The sequence below is a fragment of the Brassica napus genome, chromosome A6, assembly GCF_020379485.1.
Source record: "Brassica napus cultivar Da-Ae chromosome A6, Da-Ae, whole genome shotgun sequence".
NCBI classification, from domain to species: domain Eukaryota; kingdom Viridiplantae; phylum Streptophyta; class Magnoliopsida; order Brassicales; family Brassicaceae; genus Brassica; species Brassica napus.
Genome location: NC_063439.1, coordinates 8,006,412 through 8,021,972, shown reverse-complemented (window position 1 = coordinate 8,021,972; position 15,561 = coordinate 8,006,412). Strand labels below are relative to the sequence as shown.

At 35.9% G+C, this 15,561-nt stretch overlaps 3 protein-coding genes and 1 long non-coding RNA gene across 9 annotated transcripts; 3 read left to right on the top strand and 1 right to left on the bottom strand.

Annotated features, from left to right (window-relative positions):
* Positions 1-2,813: 2,813 nt before the first annotated feature.
* LOC106346957 (probable methyltransferase PMT28) lies at positions 2,814-6,444 on the top strand. Its single transcript, XM_013786435.3, is given in 9 exon segments — positions 2,814-4,092; positions 4,171-4,320; positions 4,393-4,663; positions 4,744-4,836; positions 5,333-5,507; positions 5,589-5,810; positions 5,812-5,826; positions 5,896-6,090; positions 6,166-6,444. Coding segments are annotated over 9 exon segments (2,157 nt in total). The 5' UTR covers positions 2,814-3,255; the 3' UTR covers positions 6,365-6,444.
* Positions 6,445-6,746: 302 nt separating this feature from the next.
* LOC106346960 (uncharacterized protein At1g01500) lies at positions 6,747-9,113 on the top strand. Of its 6 annotated transcripts, none has more exons than XM_048782494.1 (3): positions 6,747-6,930; positions 7,232-7,991; positions 8,674-9,113. In XM_048782494.1, the coding sequence occupies exons 2-3, from the start codon at positions 7,293-7,295 to the stop codon at positions 8,881-8,883; spliced, it is 909 nt and encodes a 302-aa protein (XP_048638451.1). In that variant the 5' UTR covers positions 6,747-6,930; positions 7,232-7,292; the 3' UTR covers positions 8,884-9,113. The 6 variants fall into 6 exon arrangements, with proteins under 6 accessions (XP_048638451.1, XP_048638453.1, XP_048638454.1 ...); XM_048782496.1 differs by lacking the exon at positions 8,674-9,113 and adding an exon at positions 8,150-8,391 and having other exon boundaries at positions 6,749-7,041; positions 7,164-7,991; XM_048782497.1 differs by lacking the exon at positions 8,674-9,113 and adding an exon at positions 8,170-8,396 and having other exon boundaries at positions 6,753-7,041; positions 7,164-7,991.
* Positions 9,114-9,325: 212 nt separating this feature from the next.
* On the top strand, positions 9,326-13,085 carry LOC106349912 (putative wall-associated receptor kinase-like 11). The gene is made up of 3 exons (XM_048782490.1): positions 9,326-10,860; positions 10,960-11,091; positions 11,259-13,085. Exons 1-3 carry the CDS (start codon positions 9,855-9,857, stop codon positions 12,485-12,487), a joined length of 2,367 nt encoding a protein of 788 aa, XP_048638447.1. The 5' UTR covers positions 9,326-9,854; the 3' UTR covers positions 12,488-13,085.
* On the bottom strand, positions 12,786-15,318 carry LOC125610259. The gene is made up of 2 exons (XR_007340299.1): positions 14,601-15,318; positions 12,786-14,509 (listed from the first exon to the last, which is right to left on the bottom strand). It is a non-coding gene; the product is annotated as an uncharacterized LOC125610259 (long non-coding RNA).
* Positions 15,319-15,561: the final 243 nt, after the last annotated feature.

The window sequence follows — 15,561 nt, the reverse complement described above, 5'->3', positions numbered from 1 at the left end:
AAATACTAGTATTATTGTGACTAGTGATTGATGAAATGTTATCTAAAGTTGAACAGCATTGTTGACTTCGTTATCACCTATGAATGTGGCTAATACAGTACTCCCTCTGTTCCTAAAAGTAGGATATTTTACAAAATTTTGATGTTCCAATATATAAGATGTTTTCATTTTTTTAGATAACTTTTACTTTATTAAAAATTATGTACCCAATCATATTTTAATAGTCTATTTTGTAATTAGTTGAATACTATTAATTTATAGTTTTAATGATACTTTTTAGACAAAAAGTAATTTTCTTAATATGTGTGTTTCTACCTAAACATCCTACTTTTAAGAACAGAGGGAAGTAGTAAATGCTATCCCAGTTTTCATTGGAAGTTGAGATTCTCTCTATCACGCTTTCTCTTATTTGAAATGGGCTTATTTGCCAAATAACCAAAAAAAAAATGAAAATTAGATTTTGGGAGAGAGAGTAGAGAGAGATAGGAAGAGAAAGAAGGAGAGATGGGAGAATTTTGGTTAGTTAGTGTATTTAAGTTTTTTTTATGTATATAGGGTGCAATTTCCCATTTGAAATTTACGTTTCTCATTTTCTAAAGATAGCTTTGAAACTTCAACCATTAACATATTATACCGTAATCATTAATCAACACTAGAGCATGACCCGCGCGTCCGTGCAGGTATTAGTTTTTACGTATTCATACATTGATATTTGTTTTTCATGATTAGTGCAATATATTTGAGATATGTCTCCATATAACTAATTGTATTCAAAAGATCCAGATCGAACCGGATAATATGATTATTTTTGGTTCAAATATCTAAATCATTTTCAAATACATTCGTTATTTGAATATTTTTACTTTTTTGTACATCAGAACCAAATTCATACAGACCCGGGAGATCCAACTTGAAACTCACACATAAATTTATATCCAAACATGGCCTAATTTCAAAACCCAAAAAATCTATACCCAAAAAAACGATCCGTACCTAAATGGGTACCCGAATGTCTATGCCTAACAGATTCCGTAAACAAATAAATATATGTATAGATATATATATTTATGTGTTTGGCTAAATTAAGTGAAATATAAATTTTTTTATTTAGTAATATTTTTACAATATTAATAATAATCAATATATGAATATCGATTTGTTTAGATAAGTTTTCGAATTGTAATTAGTTAATTTAAATGCAGTGGTAGAATCCGTAAATAAAAAGAAATACAAAAAAGAAGTACCTAAAAAGATATTTCAAAACCCAAAAAATCTTTATCCGAAAGAAACAACCCGTACTTAAATGGGTACCCGAATGTCTATGCCTAACTGATTCCGTAACCAAATAAAAAAATTATTTTAATGTGTTTGGCTAAATTAAATGAAATAGAAATTTTTTTATTTAGTAATATTTGTACAATATTAATAATGATCGATATATGAATATCGATTTGTTTAGATAAGTTTTGGAATTGTAATTAATTAATTTAAATTGATTTTAAGTGGTACAATCTGTAAATAAAAACAAATACAAAAAGAAATATCTAATTTATTATAAATGCAATGACTAAATGTGTAAATAAAAGAAAATACATATATTGCTATCCAAGTTTTCAAACAATTCTCATATAACATCGTCATCCATGTTTCCAAACAAACAATCTTTTTAAACTGTAATTCATGTTTCCAAACAAACCTATTTTGTACTTCAGTTTTAATAATTGGATTTTTAGTAATTAAATCCCTCAACTAAAAATGAATCGTTAAAAAAACCCTCAACTACAAATTCTGTGAAATAAACCCTCAACTTTAGAATATGACACACTTTTTCCTATTTTCATGATTTTTGTCATCCGACTCATACTTCTCCCTCCTCCAAAATAATGCATGATTATTTTTATTCTCATTGATTTTTGAATAACTACATTATATTTTTATTTTCTTGATCAATAATATATTTGAAACATAAAGTAATACAATAAATCAAGAACAATATAGGAAAATAGGAAAGTATGAGCCTGATGACGAAAATCATGAAAATAAGAAAAAGTACATCATACTCCAAATAGAAAGATTGACTTCATGGATGAATTATCTTCAACACTACTTAAGACTTAATATAACCTAGAAACTTTCAATTATTTGATATTTGAAAATGACGATATAAACACACAATTTTTTTTATATCACTATTGCCAAATATCAAATAATTTAATATTTTGAAGTTATAATAAGTTGTAAATCGTATTGAAAATTATTAATTTAAGATGTATAAATTAATTTTATAATAGATTAATGTATTAAAATATAAATTAGTTTTAAAGGCTTACAAATCAATCTAAAACAATTTGTATAAATGTATAATAAATAACTTAAAAACCCTTTAATGACTTTTAGTAATAAAAACCCTCAACTATTTTTGAATAGTAAAAAAACCCTCAACTAAGTTTTCAACATTATAAACCCTCAACTTATAAACCGTTAACATATGTCACCCTCCATCACGGGTTTTTAGACGGAGGGTAACATATGTTAACGGAACTAAAGTTGAGGATTTATTTCACAGGATTTTTAGTTGACGGTTTTTTTTACGATTCATCTTTAGTTGAGGGGTTTAATTACTAAAAACCCTTAATAATATAGATTCTCCCATATTATATATCGCATGAGCTCAATTACTTAAATCCTACTGAGCTCAATTACTTAAAGCCCATTGGGCTTAACTTTCAGTAATCTGATACCTCTGGTTGTCTCATCGCTCTTTGACACTCACCGGACTTAGCTCTGACCACTGCTCGGTTATTAACTTATTACCGAACTTACAATTTTTTTTTCTTTCCTTATTCAACTTTCAACTAAACATGGAAAAAAGCGAGAAATATCATTGAAGGTAATACATTAATGTAAGCTGTAAGCAAAAAGAGTTTGTAATTTTCAGTTGTGTGATTGATTACCTCAAGCTTGATTTGTACGATTGGATTTGGGTTGCTGCAAGATTCATACTTTGTTTTCTTCTCTCTCGCCCGGTAAGAAAATCTGAGATTTGCTGATCCGTACGTTTCGAACAAATCTATAAAGTTTCTTCTTTTAAACAGCTTTTCCACTACTTCGAGCTCAAGACTCTTTGAATCCTGCTTAAATCTGTGATTATAGCTCAAATCCTTGAGTTTCCTGAGCTTATCCCAAGTTTGGTTAAAGTATTCTTTGGACATCTCTGTTGTTCAGACATATATGCGTTGAAAGTGGTCTTCTATAATGATGGAGATAAAGAGAAAAATGGGGATTGCTCATTTCGCTCGCAGGATCAAACAGCCACGTGGGATTTGGGTGAAGATGGCCTTCATTGTTGTTTTGGGTCTCTGCTTCGTCTTCTTCTGGTCCTTCTTATCTTCCTACGCTTCTTCGTTCAATGTTCAGAGAGAAAGCTTCGACGACATAGCTGAGCCAGTGTCCTCCCGCACTAAGCCAGCTCGTAACGAAGTGACTGAATCTAGCAAATCACATGAGAGAAGCAAAGTTGAATCTGGTTCGAAATCAAAAGAGGGGAGACACGTTGGTGGGTCTGTTCATAAACACGAAACCAAGAAAAAGAAAGAGCATGTTGTTGTGTCTCATCCACATAAGAAGAAGGATTTGCCTAAGCCTGTGGTGGTAGTAGAAGAAGAAGCTGTGGTTAAAGAGGTTCAAGAACAAGTAGAAGCAGAAACTGAGGATTCTGAGTCTAATAAGGAAGATGGAGAGGACGGAACTGAGTCAGATGGCAATGAAGGAGAGTCTGATCAAAATGGGGATGAATCAAGTGCATCAGTGGACGAAGAAGTGGAAGAAAAGAAGGAGGAAGTAGAGATAAGTAAGAAGAGGAAGAGGAAAGGTCCAGTGTTTGATCCTAAAGCTGAGTATAGCTGGAGACTGTGTAACACTAGGAGCAAGCATAATTACATGCCGTGTATTGATAACGATGGGTTAATAGGGAGGCTTCAGAGTTATAGACATAGAGAGAGGAGTTGTCCTAAGAAGCCTGTAATGTGTCTTGTTCCTCTACCGCATGATGGATATGATCCTCCTGTTCCCTGGCCTGAAAGCAAATCTAAGGTTAAGATTGTTGATCTTCTTTACTTTGATTTTAAGTTAGTTTTCATCTCATGCTTTTTTTTTCTTTATTCACATCAGATATTGTATAAGAACGTGGCGCATCCGAAGTTGGCTGCATATATAAAGAAGCACAACTGGGTGAATGAGTCCGGTGAATACCTAACTTTCCCACAGAACAAGACTGCCTTCAGTGGAAATGTTCTTCAGTACCTTGAATTCATCCAAGAGGTGACTATCATTTGTTAATCTCAAAGCTCTGTGTAAGAGAACCTTTTGAAAACATGATTGGTGTTTTAATAGATGGTACCAGACATTGAATGGGGGAAGAATGTTCGTATAGTGTTGGACATTGGATGCTCAGAGTCTAGTTTTGTAGCTGCATTGCTGGATAAAGATGTTTTGACAGTATCTCTAGGCTTAAAAGACGATCTAGTTGACTTAGCACAGGTCGCTCTTGAGCGTGGGTTTCCTACTTTTGTCAGTGCTTTGGCAAGTAGAAGGCTTCCTTTTCCGAGTGGGGTCTTTGATATAATTCACTGTTCTGCTTGCAGAGTCCACTGGCATTCTCATGGTAAGTGTTTTTCTTACATTGTCATGAGTTTCAATTTGCTTTTTGAGTCATATGATTATTTGAGGTTTTCCCAATCTCAGGTGGTAGACTTCTTCTGGAGATGAACAGGATTTTAAGACCCAATGGATACTTCATATTGTCAAGTAATAATGAAAAGATTGAGGATGATGAAGGTATATATACTGTGTATCTAAAGCTCATAATCATCTGTGGTTTTAGGCATGCGGGTTTGGGTTATTCGGTTTTTGGTTAGTTCGGTTCAACATAAATCTTACCGAATTAACCCAAAATAAAATTTGGTTCAGTATTCGTTAGTTCGGTTTTCAAAAATCCTACCGAAGTTTTTGATTTTGGTTCAGTTTTGTTAAAATTTCAGATAAATTTGGTTAAATTCCGTTAATTTGCTTAGAAATTTAGTTAGTTCAGTTCGGATTTTTGATATGGTTTGGGTATTCTTTTTTTTTTTTTAAAAAAGAAGAAACGCAATGTAACCGATTGCCAAACCAAAAAACGATTTTTTTTAGAAAACCTACCCGAATCCAACCGAACTAACCAAAAATTTCGGTGGTTCGGTTAAAAATTTCAGGCCTAGTTGAAACTCTACTTGTTCTTTTAGTATTTTTATTGTAATTAGTTCTACTTGTAACAAAGTTCATCCGTGGTGGGCAGCGATGACTGCATTGACAGCTTCTATTTGTTGGAACATTCTTGCACACAAAACCGAAGAAGCAAGTGAAATGGGAGTAAGAATATATCAGAAACCAGAATCAAATGATATCTATGAACTGAGAAGGAGGAAGAATCCACCTCTTTGCAAGGAAAACGAGAACCCAGACGCAGCTTGGTAAGTAACAGCAATTGTTGATATATAGCTTTTATCTTTCTTTCAATGAACTTGTTGATGAGTTTTGAGCTTTTGGCTTAGGTATGTGCCGATGAAAACCTGTTTATATGAGATACCGTCAGCTATAGAACAACACGGAGCAGAGTGGCCTGAAGAATGGCCAAAGAGACTTGAAACATACCCTGAGTGGTTAACCAGCAAAGAGAAAGCTGTTGGAGATACAGATCACTGGAAAGCTATGGTTAACAAGTCTTACCTCACTGGACTAGGCATCGACTGGTTACATATCAGGAATGTGATGGACAGCAATATATGGCGGGTAATGAGGAAAAAAAAGAACTCTTTATTATGCATTTGGTGGTTTTGAATCTTACAAAAATATCAACAGGTTTGCAGCCTCATTGGTGAATCAGAGCGTGTGGGTGATGAATGTAGTGCCTGTTCATTCGCCAGATACGCTTCCTTTCATATACGAGAGAGGTCTCATCGGTATATACCATGATTGGTGTGAACCATTTGGAACATATCCAAGATCTTATGACCTTCTTCATGCTGATCATCTCTTCTCACGGCTCAAGAACAGGTACTAGTAAAGTTAGTAGTGACCGTTGAATCTAAACTGCTTGGCAAATGAGGAATCTCCATCTTCTTCTTACAGGTGTAAGCAACCGGCTTCGATAGTGGTGGAGATGGATAGGTTGACAAGGCCTGGAGGTTGGGTGGTGGTACGTGACAAAGTGGAGATATTAGAGCCACTGGAAGAGATATTAAGAAGCTTGCATTGGGAGATACGTATGACTTATGCTCAAGACAAAGAAGGAATGTTATGTGCTCAGAAGACATTGTGGCGTCCTTGATTCTTTTTTTTTACTTTTGTTACTCTGTATCTATCAGATATTACTGTTAAGTTACATATATACATACATCTTCATCTCAATTGCAAGGACTCAAATGCAATTTATATTACTGAGATAAGGTCGGTCGTTAGAAGTTATATCTCTAAGTACTGAGATAAGATTGCTAGGTCAGAAGAACACATCATCTTCATCACTGTTTCTGATATTTTTGTTTTTTCCCTTTCATCCCCTTAAGACTTTTCTCTATTTTACCGACATTTGGTGGATGTTTTCTTTAGACAAGGACATACTTAACACTATATCACCTCAAGTGGGTCCATCTTCATCCTCGGACACGCGCTGCGTTCCCATTAGATAGAAAAGAAAAGCTGTGATCTTGGTGGTGGTGGTGGCCTGGTGGGGTTTGCACAAGTATAATCTTGGCCATAAACAATATTTCCCTTCAATATCTTTTAATCTTGTTTCTTTAAGACATTGACAAGAAGATTAATATTGTACACCACGAGTCTAGAGACGAGTCAATTTATACCTGATTTAGAGGATTTGTGGATGGTGTTTCTTCTTTGGTGAGTTTTTATTTTCTCTTTATATATATATATTATACTTTCTATTCTCTTGGGATCTTCAAGAGTTTGAATCTTTAGTTACCTAAGCGTTTGTGATTCAACTTAAAGCAGGTAGGTACCATCAACTGTTTGTGTGTTACATGATGAGAATATTCCCTTTTTGGACAGAATGATTCTTTTTATATGTTAAGTATTTTACTGGTTTCATGTCCTTAAGTCTTTCTGTTCCTCAGAACCAGGTCTCTCTCCCTTTGCATCAGGATCAAGGCTTACACACAAGTGTTTTCACTTTTCTGATTAGGTTTTGGAGTAAGAATTAACTTTGTGTTTTATAACACTCGTTGATCCTCGTCCTCTGTGTCATGGAGGATCCTTGTGAGACACTCAACAATAGTGAAGCCTTTCACATGTCTAGATATCATAGCTATAACAACCACAGCCCCAGAATCTCCTCCCCCTGGTTGGATCTGAGAGTGTTCTACGTCAGGATAAGCAACGTCAGGGTTGAAGATTCAACCCCTGAGGCCCTCACCATCAATCACATTCCTCTGGATCCAGACACGCTTCTGGAGATAAACGGTGTTAGGATGAGCATGTACTCGGAAGGGTGTTCTTCACAGCTTAGGAGGGATCGTGTTGATAAGAAATCTGAAGAAGCTACTTACGTTAGCACAGACAATATCAGGTTAAATGGTAGTGTAAAGTTTGAGGTTTATGACAAGAAAGAGCTAGTTTTGTCTGGATTTCTTGAGATGTCTGATGGTAATGGGTTCACGGGGGAGTCGAAGAAGCAGTGGAACATGACTTGCGAAGCTGAGATCACTGTAGGGTCTGGTTTTGTAAAGGAGAAGAGCAGAAATGGTCAAGAGTTATTGCCCGCTTTGCCAACTATCGAGGTCTATGTCACTGGCTGCTTCTCAGGAACACCCATCATCTTAACCAAGACTCTGCAGCTTGGTTTGAGAAAGAAGCAAAGTAGAAGAATGGCATTGGATTCAATTCCTGAGTATGAAACTGCAGAAGAGCCTCAGAAAGACATATCCTCTGAGCTTGATCTTCAGGTAACTATCAACGTTATCATATGACATTATCTGAATTTTTTCTTCAACATATTTCGAGATATAGCATATGTCTGATACAGTCTTATGCCTTCTCAATGTTCTCATAGCCTCAAAATCTCTGATGAAAACTTTAATGTTTTTGGATCTCTTTTCCCTAGCAAATTCATGTTTTTGATAGTAGGAAGATAAAAAATCGTTTAAAGAAATGAAGTGGACCAGTCTCTCCTGCTGGTGAATGTGGCATGTGGCTGGACACAGTTTACAGTTGAAGGAGACAAATAAAAATCTCCCATATGCTTTTGTTATCTTGAAGCTCTTATCCATTTGTCTGCTGCTTCTATGACCCAATGTGGTGCCCACATATGGTTGCCACCCACAACCACCCCCCCCCCCCCCCCCAATATAACTCTGTTTGTAATGTTGCCCCCCCCCCCCCCCCCCCCCCCCGCCCCCCCCAATATAACTCTGTTTGTAATGTTGTGATTTGAAAAAAAGTCTGTCAAATACTTTGAATCATTGTAGGCTTATAAGAGTGTTTTAGGGACTAGGGGTTGTAGTAAATAGGCAATGGGAGTTGTTGCATAGAAGCCTGTATGAGAAGTAACTAGCAAAGCTGATCTTTGAAAGTATGATTCTCTTATATTGTTAGTGTCCTTAAAAGTATCAATCTCTTTATCTCTAGGCAGCAGAATACGCGAATTACAAAGATTATGAAGGAGACAGGTATTGGAGAAGTGAGTGCTTAGATGGAGAAATGTCATGGTTCAATGCAGGTGTAAGAGTTGGTGTTGGGATTGGACTTGGTGCATGTGTTGGTATTGGGATTGGTGTCGGTCTTCTCGTACGTACTTATCAATCAACTACCAGAAACTTCAGGAGGAGGCTTCTCTAGTTTTATAAAATAAATTGAAATTCTGTAAGAATCTTCTTGTTTTATAACCGTAGTATTTTGGGTGTGATTTGAATTAAACACTTAGGTGTGGGTTTATTGGCAACTGATTTCCTGTAAATAAATGAATGAGAGAGTTAGCTTTTTGTACTCAGAACTTGGCTGGAGACCACCACTTGTAAACTAGATAAATATACTGGTTACAGAATTCTGGCTTGGATGCCCTTTGAATAGTGAATACTTGTTAAATCTTTGATAAGAAAACAACTCTATTGTGTTGGTTATCAAAGTGAAATACATAATCGATTCACCACATTTACTATCTCTCATGAAATCATCTTTTCTGAACTCAGAAACACACTTTTGAAAATCACCTAATTTGCAGATAACACTCTCTAACAAATCTTTCTCTATGATCATAATCGATAGTTCTCCCTATGACGAGATCTAATTATTTATCTTCCAACGCATAAACCAATTATAAAACTGTAAAAATAGACAGCCAACTATAAAAAGAATATATTCAATTATACTATTCTTTTTCTCTTACTTTGTCACATTCAACCTTCTTCACCTCCTTTCTTCTTCTTACTTGTATATGGTTTGTCTATTTTCCACATTTATCATCCTTTTTTATACAGAAGTCGAATCGATCACTCTTCTATCGTTGTCTCTCTAGTTAAGACTTAAAATAAATAAAAATTGGGAGTAGGAGATAATGTAATCTTGGGAATATAGTTTAACATTTATAGTTGACTATTAACCTTGACCTTTCAGAATTCGCAACTGGTTGAATTATACTTTTCAGATGAAAACTGTTTCCGACACAACACCCAAAACTTGTCCTATGATATCTTCCAAGTTCTTGTGAAAACATTATATGTTAATTTGTAACCTGTGTTGCAAGTAAACGTAACATTCCGTGTGAGTCCGTGCGGAAGGACCAAATCTTGTCTAGCAAGAGAATCAACATAATGAGGTGCTATAACAATTACTCCACGTCGATTCTTCTCTTTGTTATGCTGATGCTCATCCTTGCTTCAAATGTTGTCACTCTTTCGAGCTTGTGTCAAACCGAATCATGTGGAAGTATAAAGATCCCATACCCCTTTGGAGTCAGAGAAGGTTGCTATCTCAACGAATGGTACAAAATCGAATGCAGAAACAATACTTTTCCCTTCCTTTTCAAGATGGGCCTGGAAGTTGTGAATTTCTCTTTTCCGCGTGAGAATTCTTATACAACCAGTTCATACCCTTCCAGTTCGTATGGGTCAATCCGTATTAAAAGCCTGATAACCTCCGTTGGATGTTCCAGAGATGGAAAAGATTCAGGACTGGTTTTGAATTTGACGGATAGTCCTTTTTTCTTCGAAGATGGAAACAGCCTTGTAGCGGTTGGTTGCAACGGAAAAGCATCGTTGACTAACATTGAACCGACCAAAGTGGGATGCGAGTTGAATTGTACTGCAAGCAAAGAGAGGTTACCTAGCAAAAGTATCCCTTTTTTCGACAATGCCTGGTGTTCTAGCAATCCGGTTTGTACCAAGAACAAAGGAGAAGATGAAAGAAGATGCGATGGTAATGGTTGCTGCGAGGAAACTCTAGAAGGTTTTCAGGATAAACGTGTGATGGGTGTCAGAATAGAGAGCTTTGAGCAAGGAAACTCGACATTCAGAAAATGCAGAGTCGCTTTCTTAACAGATGAAGTGTACATGCTATCGAATGCAACGAAGCCAGAAAGTTTTTTCTCTAAGGGGTATGCTACAGTTAGGATGGGATGGATCATTCAGACGAATAATCTTTCTTACATAAAATCTTTGGGCTGCGAAACCACAAAAGAGTACCAGAGTGTTCCATATAGTAAATTTCAAGAAATAAGCTGCATATGCTACAGTGTCACCACTTCTGGGACCAGTTATGCAAACTGTGGATGCAACCAAGGTTATACAGGCAACCCCTACCTCTTTAACGGATGCAAAGGTCAGTAAAATTGTTTCAAAATCTTTAACGTTTGGTGGCTTCCATGTAGTACATAGACAACTGATTACAAAATCACGTTCTTTCATATCCATTATCCAGATATTAATGAGTGCCTAGAACGAGATCCTGATAGAAATGGAACGCGCATGTACTGCAGAGACAGCGACACTTGCGTAAATGTGCCTGGAGATTTTCGTTGCGTGGGAGATAAGACTGGAGCAATAATGAAAGGCAAGTCACTAAATATATATATATATATATATATATATATATATTGAGTTTTAGTTTAACATATATATATATATATTGAGTTTTAGTTTAACATCATCATAAAGATACTCTCACAGATTCAAACATGTGAGGATCATCCATATACCGTTATTTTGTGATGTTTTCAGGAGTAGGTGCAGGGTTTGGCGTCTTAGTCCTAGTAGGTGGAATTTGGTTGCTGAGAAAATTTCTTAAGAAGAGAAGGATAACTCGGAGGAAAAGAATGTTTTTCAAACGTAACGGCGGGCTATTGTTACAACAACAATTAGAAACAAGAGATGGCAACGTCGAGAAGACAAGAATATTCAGCTCAAGAGAGCTTGAAAAAGCCACAGAAAACTTCAGCGACAACAGGATACTTGGACAGGGAGGTCAAGGCACTGTGTACAAAGGAATGTTGGCAGATGGTCGGACGGTTGCTGTCAAGAAATCCAAAGTTGTAGATGAAGATAAACTAGAGGAGTTCATCAACGAGGTCGTCATTCTAACCCAGGTCAACCATAGACATGTCGTCAAGCTCCTGGGATGTTGCCTAGAGACGGAAGTTCCTGTTCTGGTTTATGAGTTTATCCCCAATGGTAACCTTTTCCAACACATACATGAAGAGTCTGATGATTACACAATGATATGGGGAGTGCGCCTACGCATTGCTGTAGATATCGCAGGAGCTCTTTCCTATTTGCACTCTGCTGCGTGCTCTCCTATTTATCATCGAGATGTCAAGTCAACAAATATATTATTGGACGAGAAATATCGAGCCAAGGTGTCTGATTTTGGTACTTCAAGAACAGTAACAGTGGATCATACACACTGGACAACTGTTATTTCAGGTACAGTTGGATATGTGGATCCAGAGTACTACGGATCTAGCCAATATACTGATAAAAGTGATGTTTATAGCTTTGGTGTTATCCTTGTTGAGCTAATCACAGGGGAGAAGCCTGTGATAACCCTACCGGATTCTCAGGAAATAAGAGGCTTGGCTGATCATTTCAGAGCTGCCATGAAAGAAAATAAATTCTTCGATATTATTGATGCTCGTATAAGAGATGTGTGCAAACCGGAACAAGTAATGGCAGTGGCAAACCTCGCAAGGAAATGTTTGAACTCCAAGGGGAAGAAGCGGCCATATATGAGAGAAGTGTTTGCCCAGTTGGAGAAGATATGTTCATCTCCAGAGGATCCATTGGTAAAGATTGAAAATGACATTGATAATGATGATGAAGAGGAAGAAGGAATGAATATGATAGAGATTGCTGATTCATGGACCACTGGTGTTACTGCTCCAGCCTTCAGTATTGTCGCTTCGCCTTCATCTTCAGATGTTAAACCATTGTTTCCTCCTTCCACATGGTGAATTGTAAAAAGTGAAGGTAACTCTGATCACTTTCCAAGGTTTGGCATTTGTTGTGCTTTAATTAGATGTGGTTGTGGTTTGCGTTTATTTTTCTTCATTTAACAATCTGCTTCTTTGTTATTTGTAAAAGACATAGGGCGATCTTTCTACATGCTGAACTTAATTACAACCTCGTACTCTAAAAGCTTTTATCAAACTCTTGTCTTTTATCTTTCAAACTTATCTAGATTTTACAGTATTAAGGCTTTCCCACATTTGAGGAGGCATACTCAGATGTACACAAAAAAAGCCATGACTATCCTAGACAACCACAAGTTTCATTCAAGTACTACTACACAAAACAATACATGTATCCTTATTATCTATGCCATCCAAGCCTATAAGTTTTTCTTGATCTCTTTGAAAAGAGAATAAACAAAAAAAAAAGAGCAAAAGGAACCAAATAGGTTACAGCCACCTTAAGCCTCCGAACTTTCTTGCAGATTGTACTTTCTCATCTGAGCTGATAGGTCCACTTTCTTAGTCTCTCGTTTGCATCCAAAAGAATATATACAGACGAAGGCTTGCTCACTTTAGATGGTCATTACGTAATAAGTACCTGACACGAAAGAGGAATCTTAGGCAGGCATGCATGCGCAATTAGGACAAGTAACATTCAGACAATAGTCATCAAATAATATGAAGTTCTGTACCAGAAAAAGGGCAATGATTAAAGGAAAAAAGAGAGCCATGAACAACGCATTAATGCCTTATACTACATTTACATTAGTATTTTCTTGGCCAAAAACGTTACCGTTGGATAATAGTGTGTACGAAAAATCCTTGCAAACCCAAATTATACAGATATCAACCTCCTTACAACTGTTCAGCTTTTATAGATTCAGATTCCATCGTCCTGCCCGCCATTCTTGAAACACATCCATCGCTTTAGAATAACTCGATGGTAAAAATACTAACAAGCATAGTCACATTAAGTGTTACCCACAGTACACCACAGATACATCAGAACAACAATTACTTGAGCCAAACCTTTGATCATTAATATTTATACATATATCTTTATAATCCTAGCCACGTACCCAATCTGAACTGGAGGACGCAAAATAAACCGCACTTAACTAAAAATGCAATGACCCAGTTTTTGACTAGTTTTCACTTTACTTCTTTAATATGTTTCTGAGAGAAAAAGATTTACAGATAATAACCATCGTTTTGGTCATCCAAGGCTCAATGTCAGGTTCGTTCTTCCCATTAGCACATGCAAGAATCATTATAAAGAGCACAAGTGATGCTCAGTGATTCTCTTCGTTCATATGCAAGCCGCATATTAGAGAGACACAATTGATGCCACAGTTGGGTCTGTGATACTCTTTGTGGTATGCAAGAAGCATAATGTGTGTATGCAAGAAGCATATATAATGTGGTATGCAAGAAGCATATATAATGTGGCATGCAAGAAGCATGTTCGGGTTATGCAAGAAGCATAATGTGGTATGCAAGAAGCATGTTCTTGTTATGCAAGAAGCATAACGTGCATGCAAGAAGCATGTTCGGGTTATGCAAGAAGCATAATGTGGTATGCAAGAAGCATGTTCGGGTTATGCAAGAAGCATGTTCGTGGTATGCAAGTAGCATGTTCGTGGTATGCAAGAAGCATATGAATGAGCAAGAAAGTAAAAAGAGAGACACAGGCGCACACACACACAGACCGGAGGAAGGGAGAGCCGGGCAGAAGAAAGAAAATAAACCAATCCCGTACCATCTCCCAATCCTCCGCACAACAAAAACTCACTTTTTATTAAGGGTTTGTGACCTGCCAAGCAAGCGCACCTGTCATGGCAAAGGTCATATACATCCCTAACTACTTTCTTTTTCCGTTTGAGAGCCCAAACAAAACATGTGCAAGAGTTACACAAGGACTTGTCGTGGTTTGTTGATCAACGAGACTTGATCAGATCTCGTTTACCCCTCTCCGCTCTTATTCCATCCCTATAGAAATACGAATCTCCAAAAGTAACGCAACTGCATCGACGAGATCCAACACAATACCCGAAAGAGTCAGAAACAGTAGGAACCAGAAATCGAGAAAACCTAGGAATAGACAAGAACGTACCTCGATGAAGGGCCGGGAAAAATCGAGGCCAAACCCTAACAAGAGAACCATCGCCTAATTAGCGGGAGATTTGGGTGCAAAGGAATAATAAGTTGACCACTTCTTATATAGAACCCCAGTATCCCGAGTCGGTTTCAAATTTCGGGGATATCAGAGAGATCCTACGGTCTCAAATTGTTGGACGTGTAAATTAATCAACGGCAAAGATGAAATATAACGAGCAAAGTCGGTTAAACATTCGCGCGTGATTTAAGTTGGCAAAATAAATTAATTTTGGAAAGCTCACGTGTCATAATATTCTCTTAATGTAAGATTCTCTTTTAATACTTGTTGACAGTATATAGGATTTATCTTCCTAATATATAGTTCTTGATGTGTCAACTAATTACTTTATTTATTTTGAGCAAATAATTGGGATATAATCCATATTTATTAACTTATTAAAATAAATTATTTGATTGCTATATAATTTTCTTTTCCAACAATAATAGTTATTTGTTTTATTAAAACAGGATATAATATCTTTAAAAAACTTATTGTGATAAAAAATATGTTAAAACATTTATATCTTCTACCAAATTTAAATAGATCACGAAAATCTTCAAAAATCAATTATTAATTAATTAACTAAAAATCTAACTAAATATAATGAAAATTAGGAGTTTTGTCCGCACATGCGGACATATTTATTTAATAAATATTTATTAATAAATATACTATTAGTTTAAAGATCAAAAATTAAATAAAAAAATAAATTTATACTATTTTATGAATGTTTCAATTTCTTAATTTCTAAATTTTATTGATTTTAAAACATTATTTTGGATAACAACATTAATATCTTGTATTTTAAAATATGTTGTTATCTTAAACATATTTTTATTATATAAGATTTATAAAGAATGATATAATTAAATAAGCAAATATATAATTGTTAATATAAAGTGATGTTATTAAACCA

Bases quoted from the DNA above. Each gene is read 5' to 3' on its own strand.
- LOC106346960 (XM_048782494.1), top strand. From the start codon at position 7,293: ATGGAGGATCCTTGTGAGACACTCAACAATAGTGAAGCCTTTCACATG. The intron at 7,992-8,673 runs GTAACTATCAAC...CTTTATCTCTAG, and splicing joins CCTCTGAGCTTGATCTTCAG to GCAGCAGAATACGCGAATTA.
- LOC106349912 (XM_048782490.1), top strand. From the start codon at position 9,855: ATGAGGTGCTATAACAATTACTCCACGTCGATTCTTCTCTTTGTTATG. The intron at 10,861-10,959 runs GTCAGTAAAATT...TCCATTATCCAG, and splicing joins CCTCTTTAACGGATGCAAAG to ATATTAATGAGTGCCTAGAA. The intron at 11,092-11,258 runs GCAAGTCACTAA...TGATGTTTTCAG, and splicing joins GACTGGAGCAATAATGAAAG to GAGTAGGTGCAGGGTTTGGC.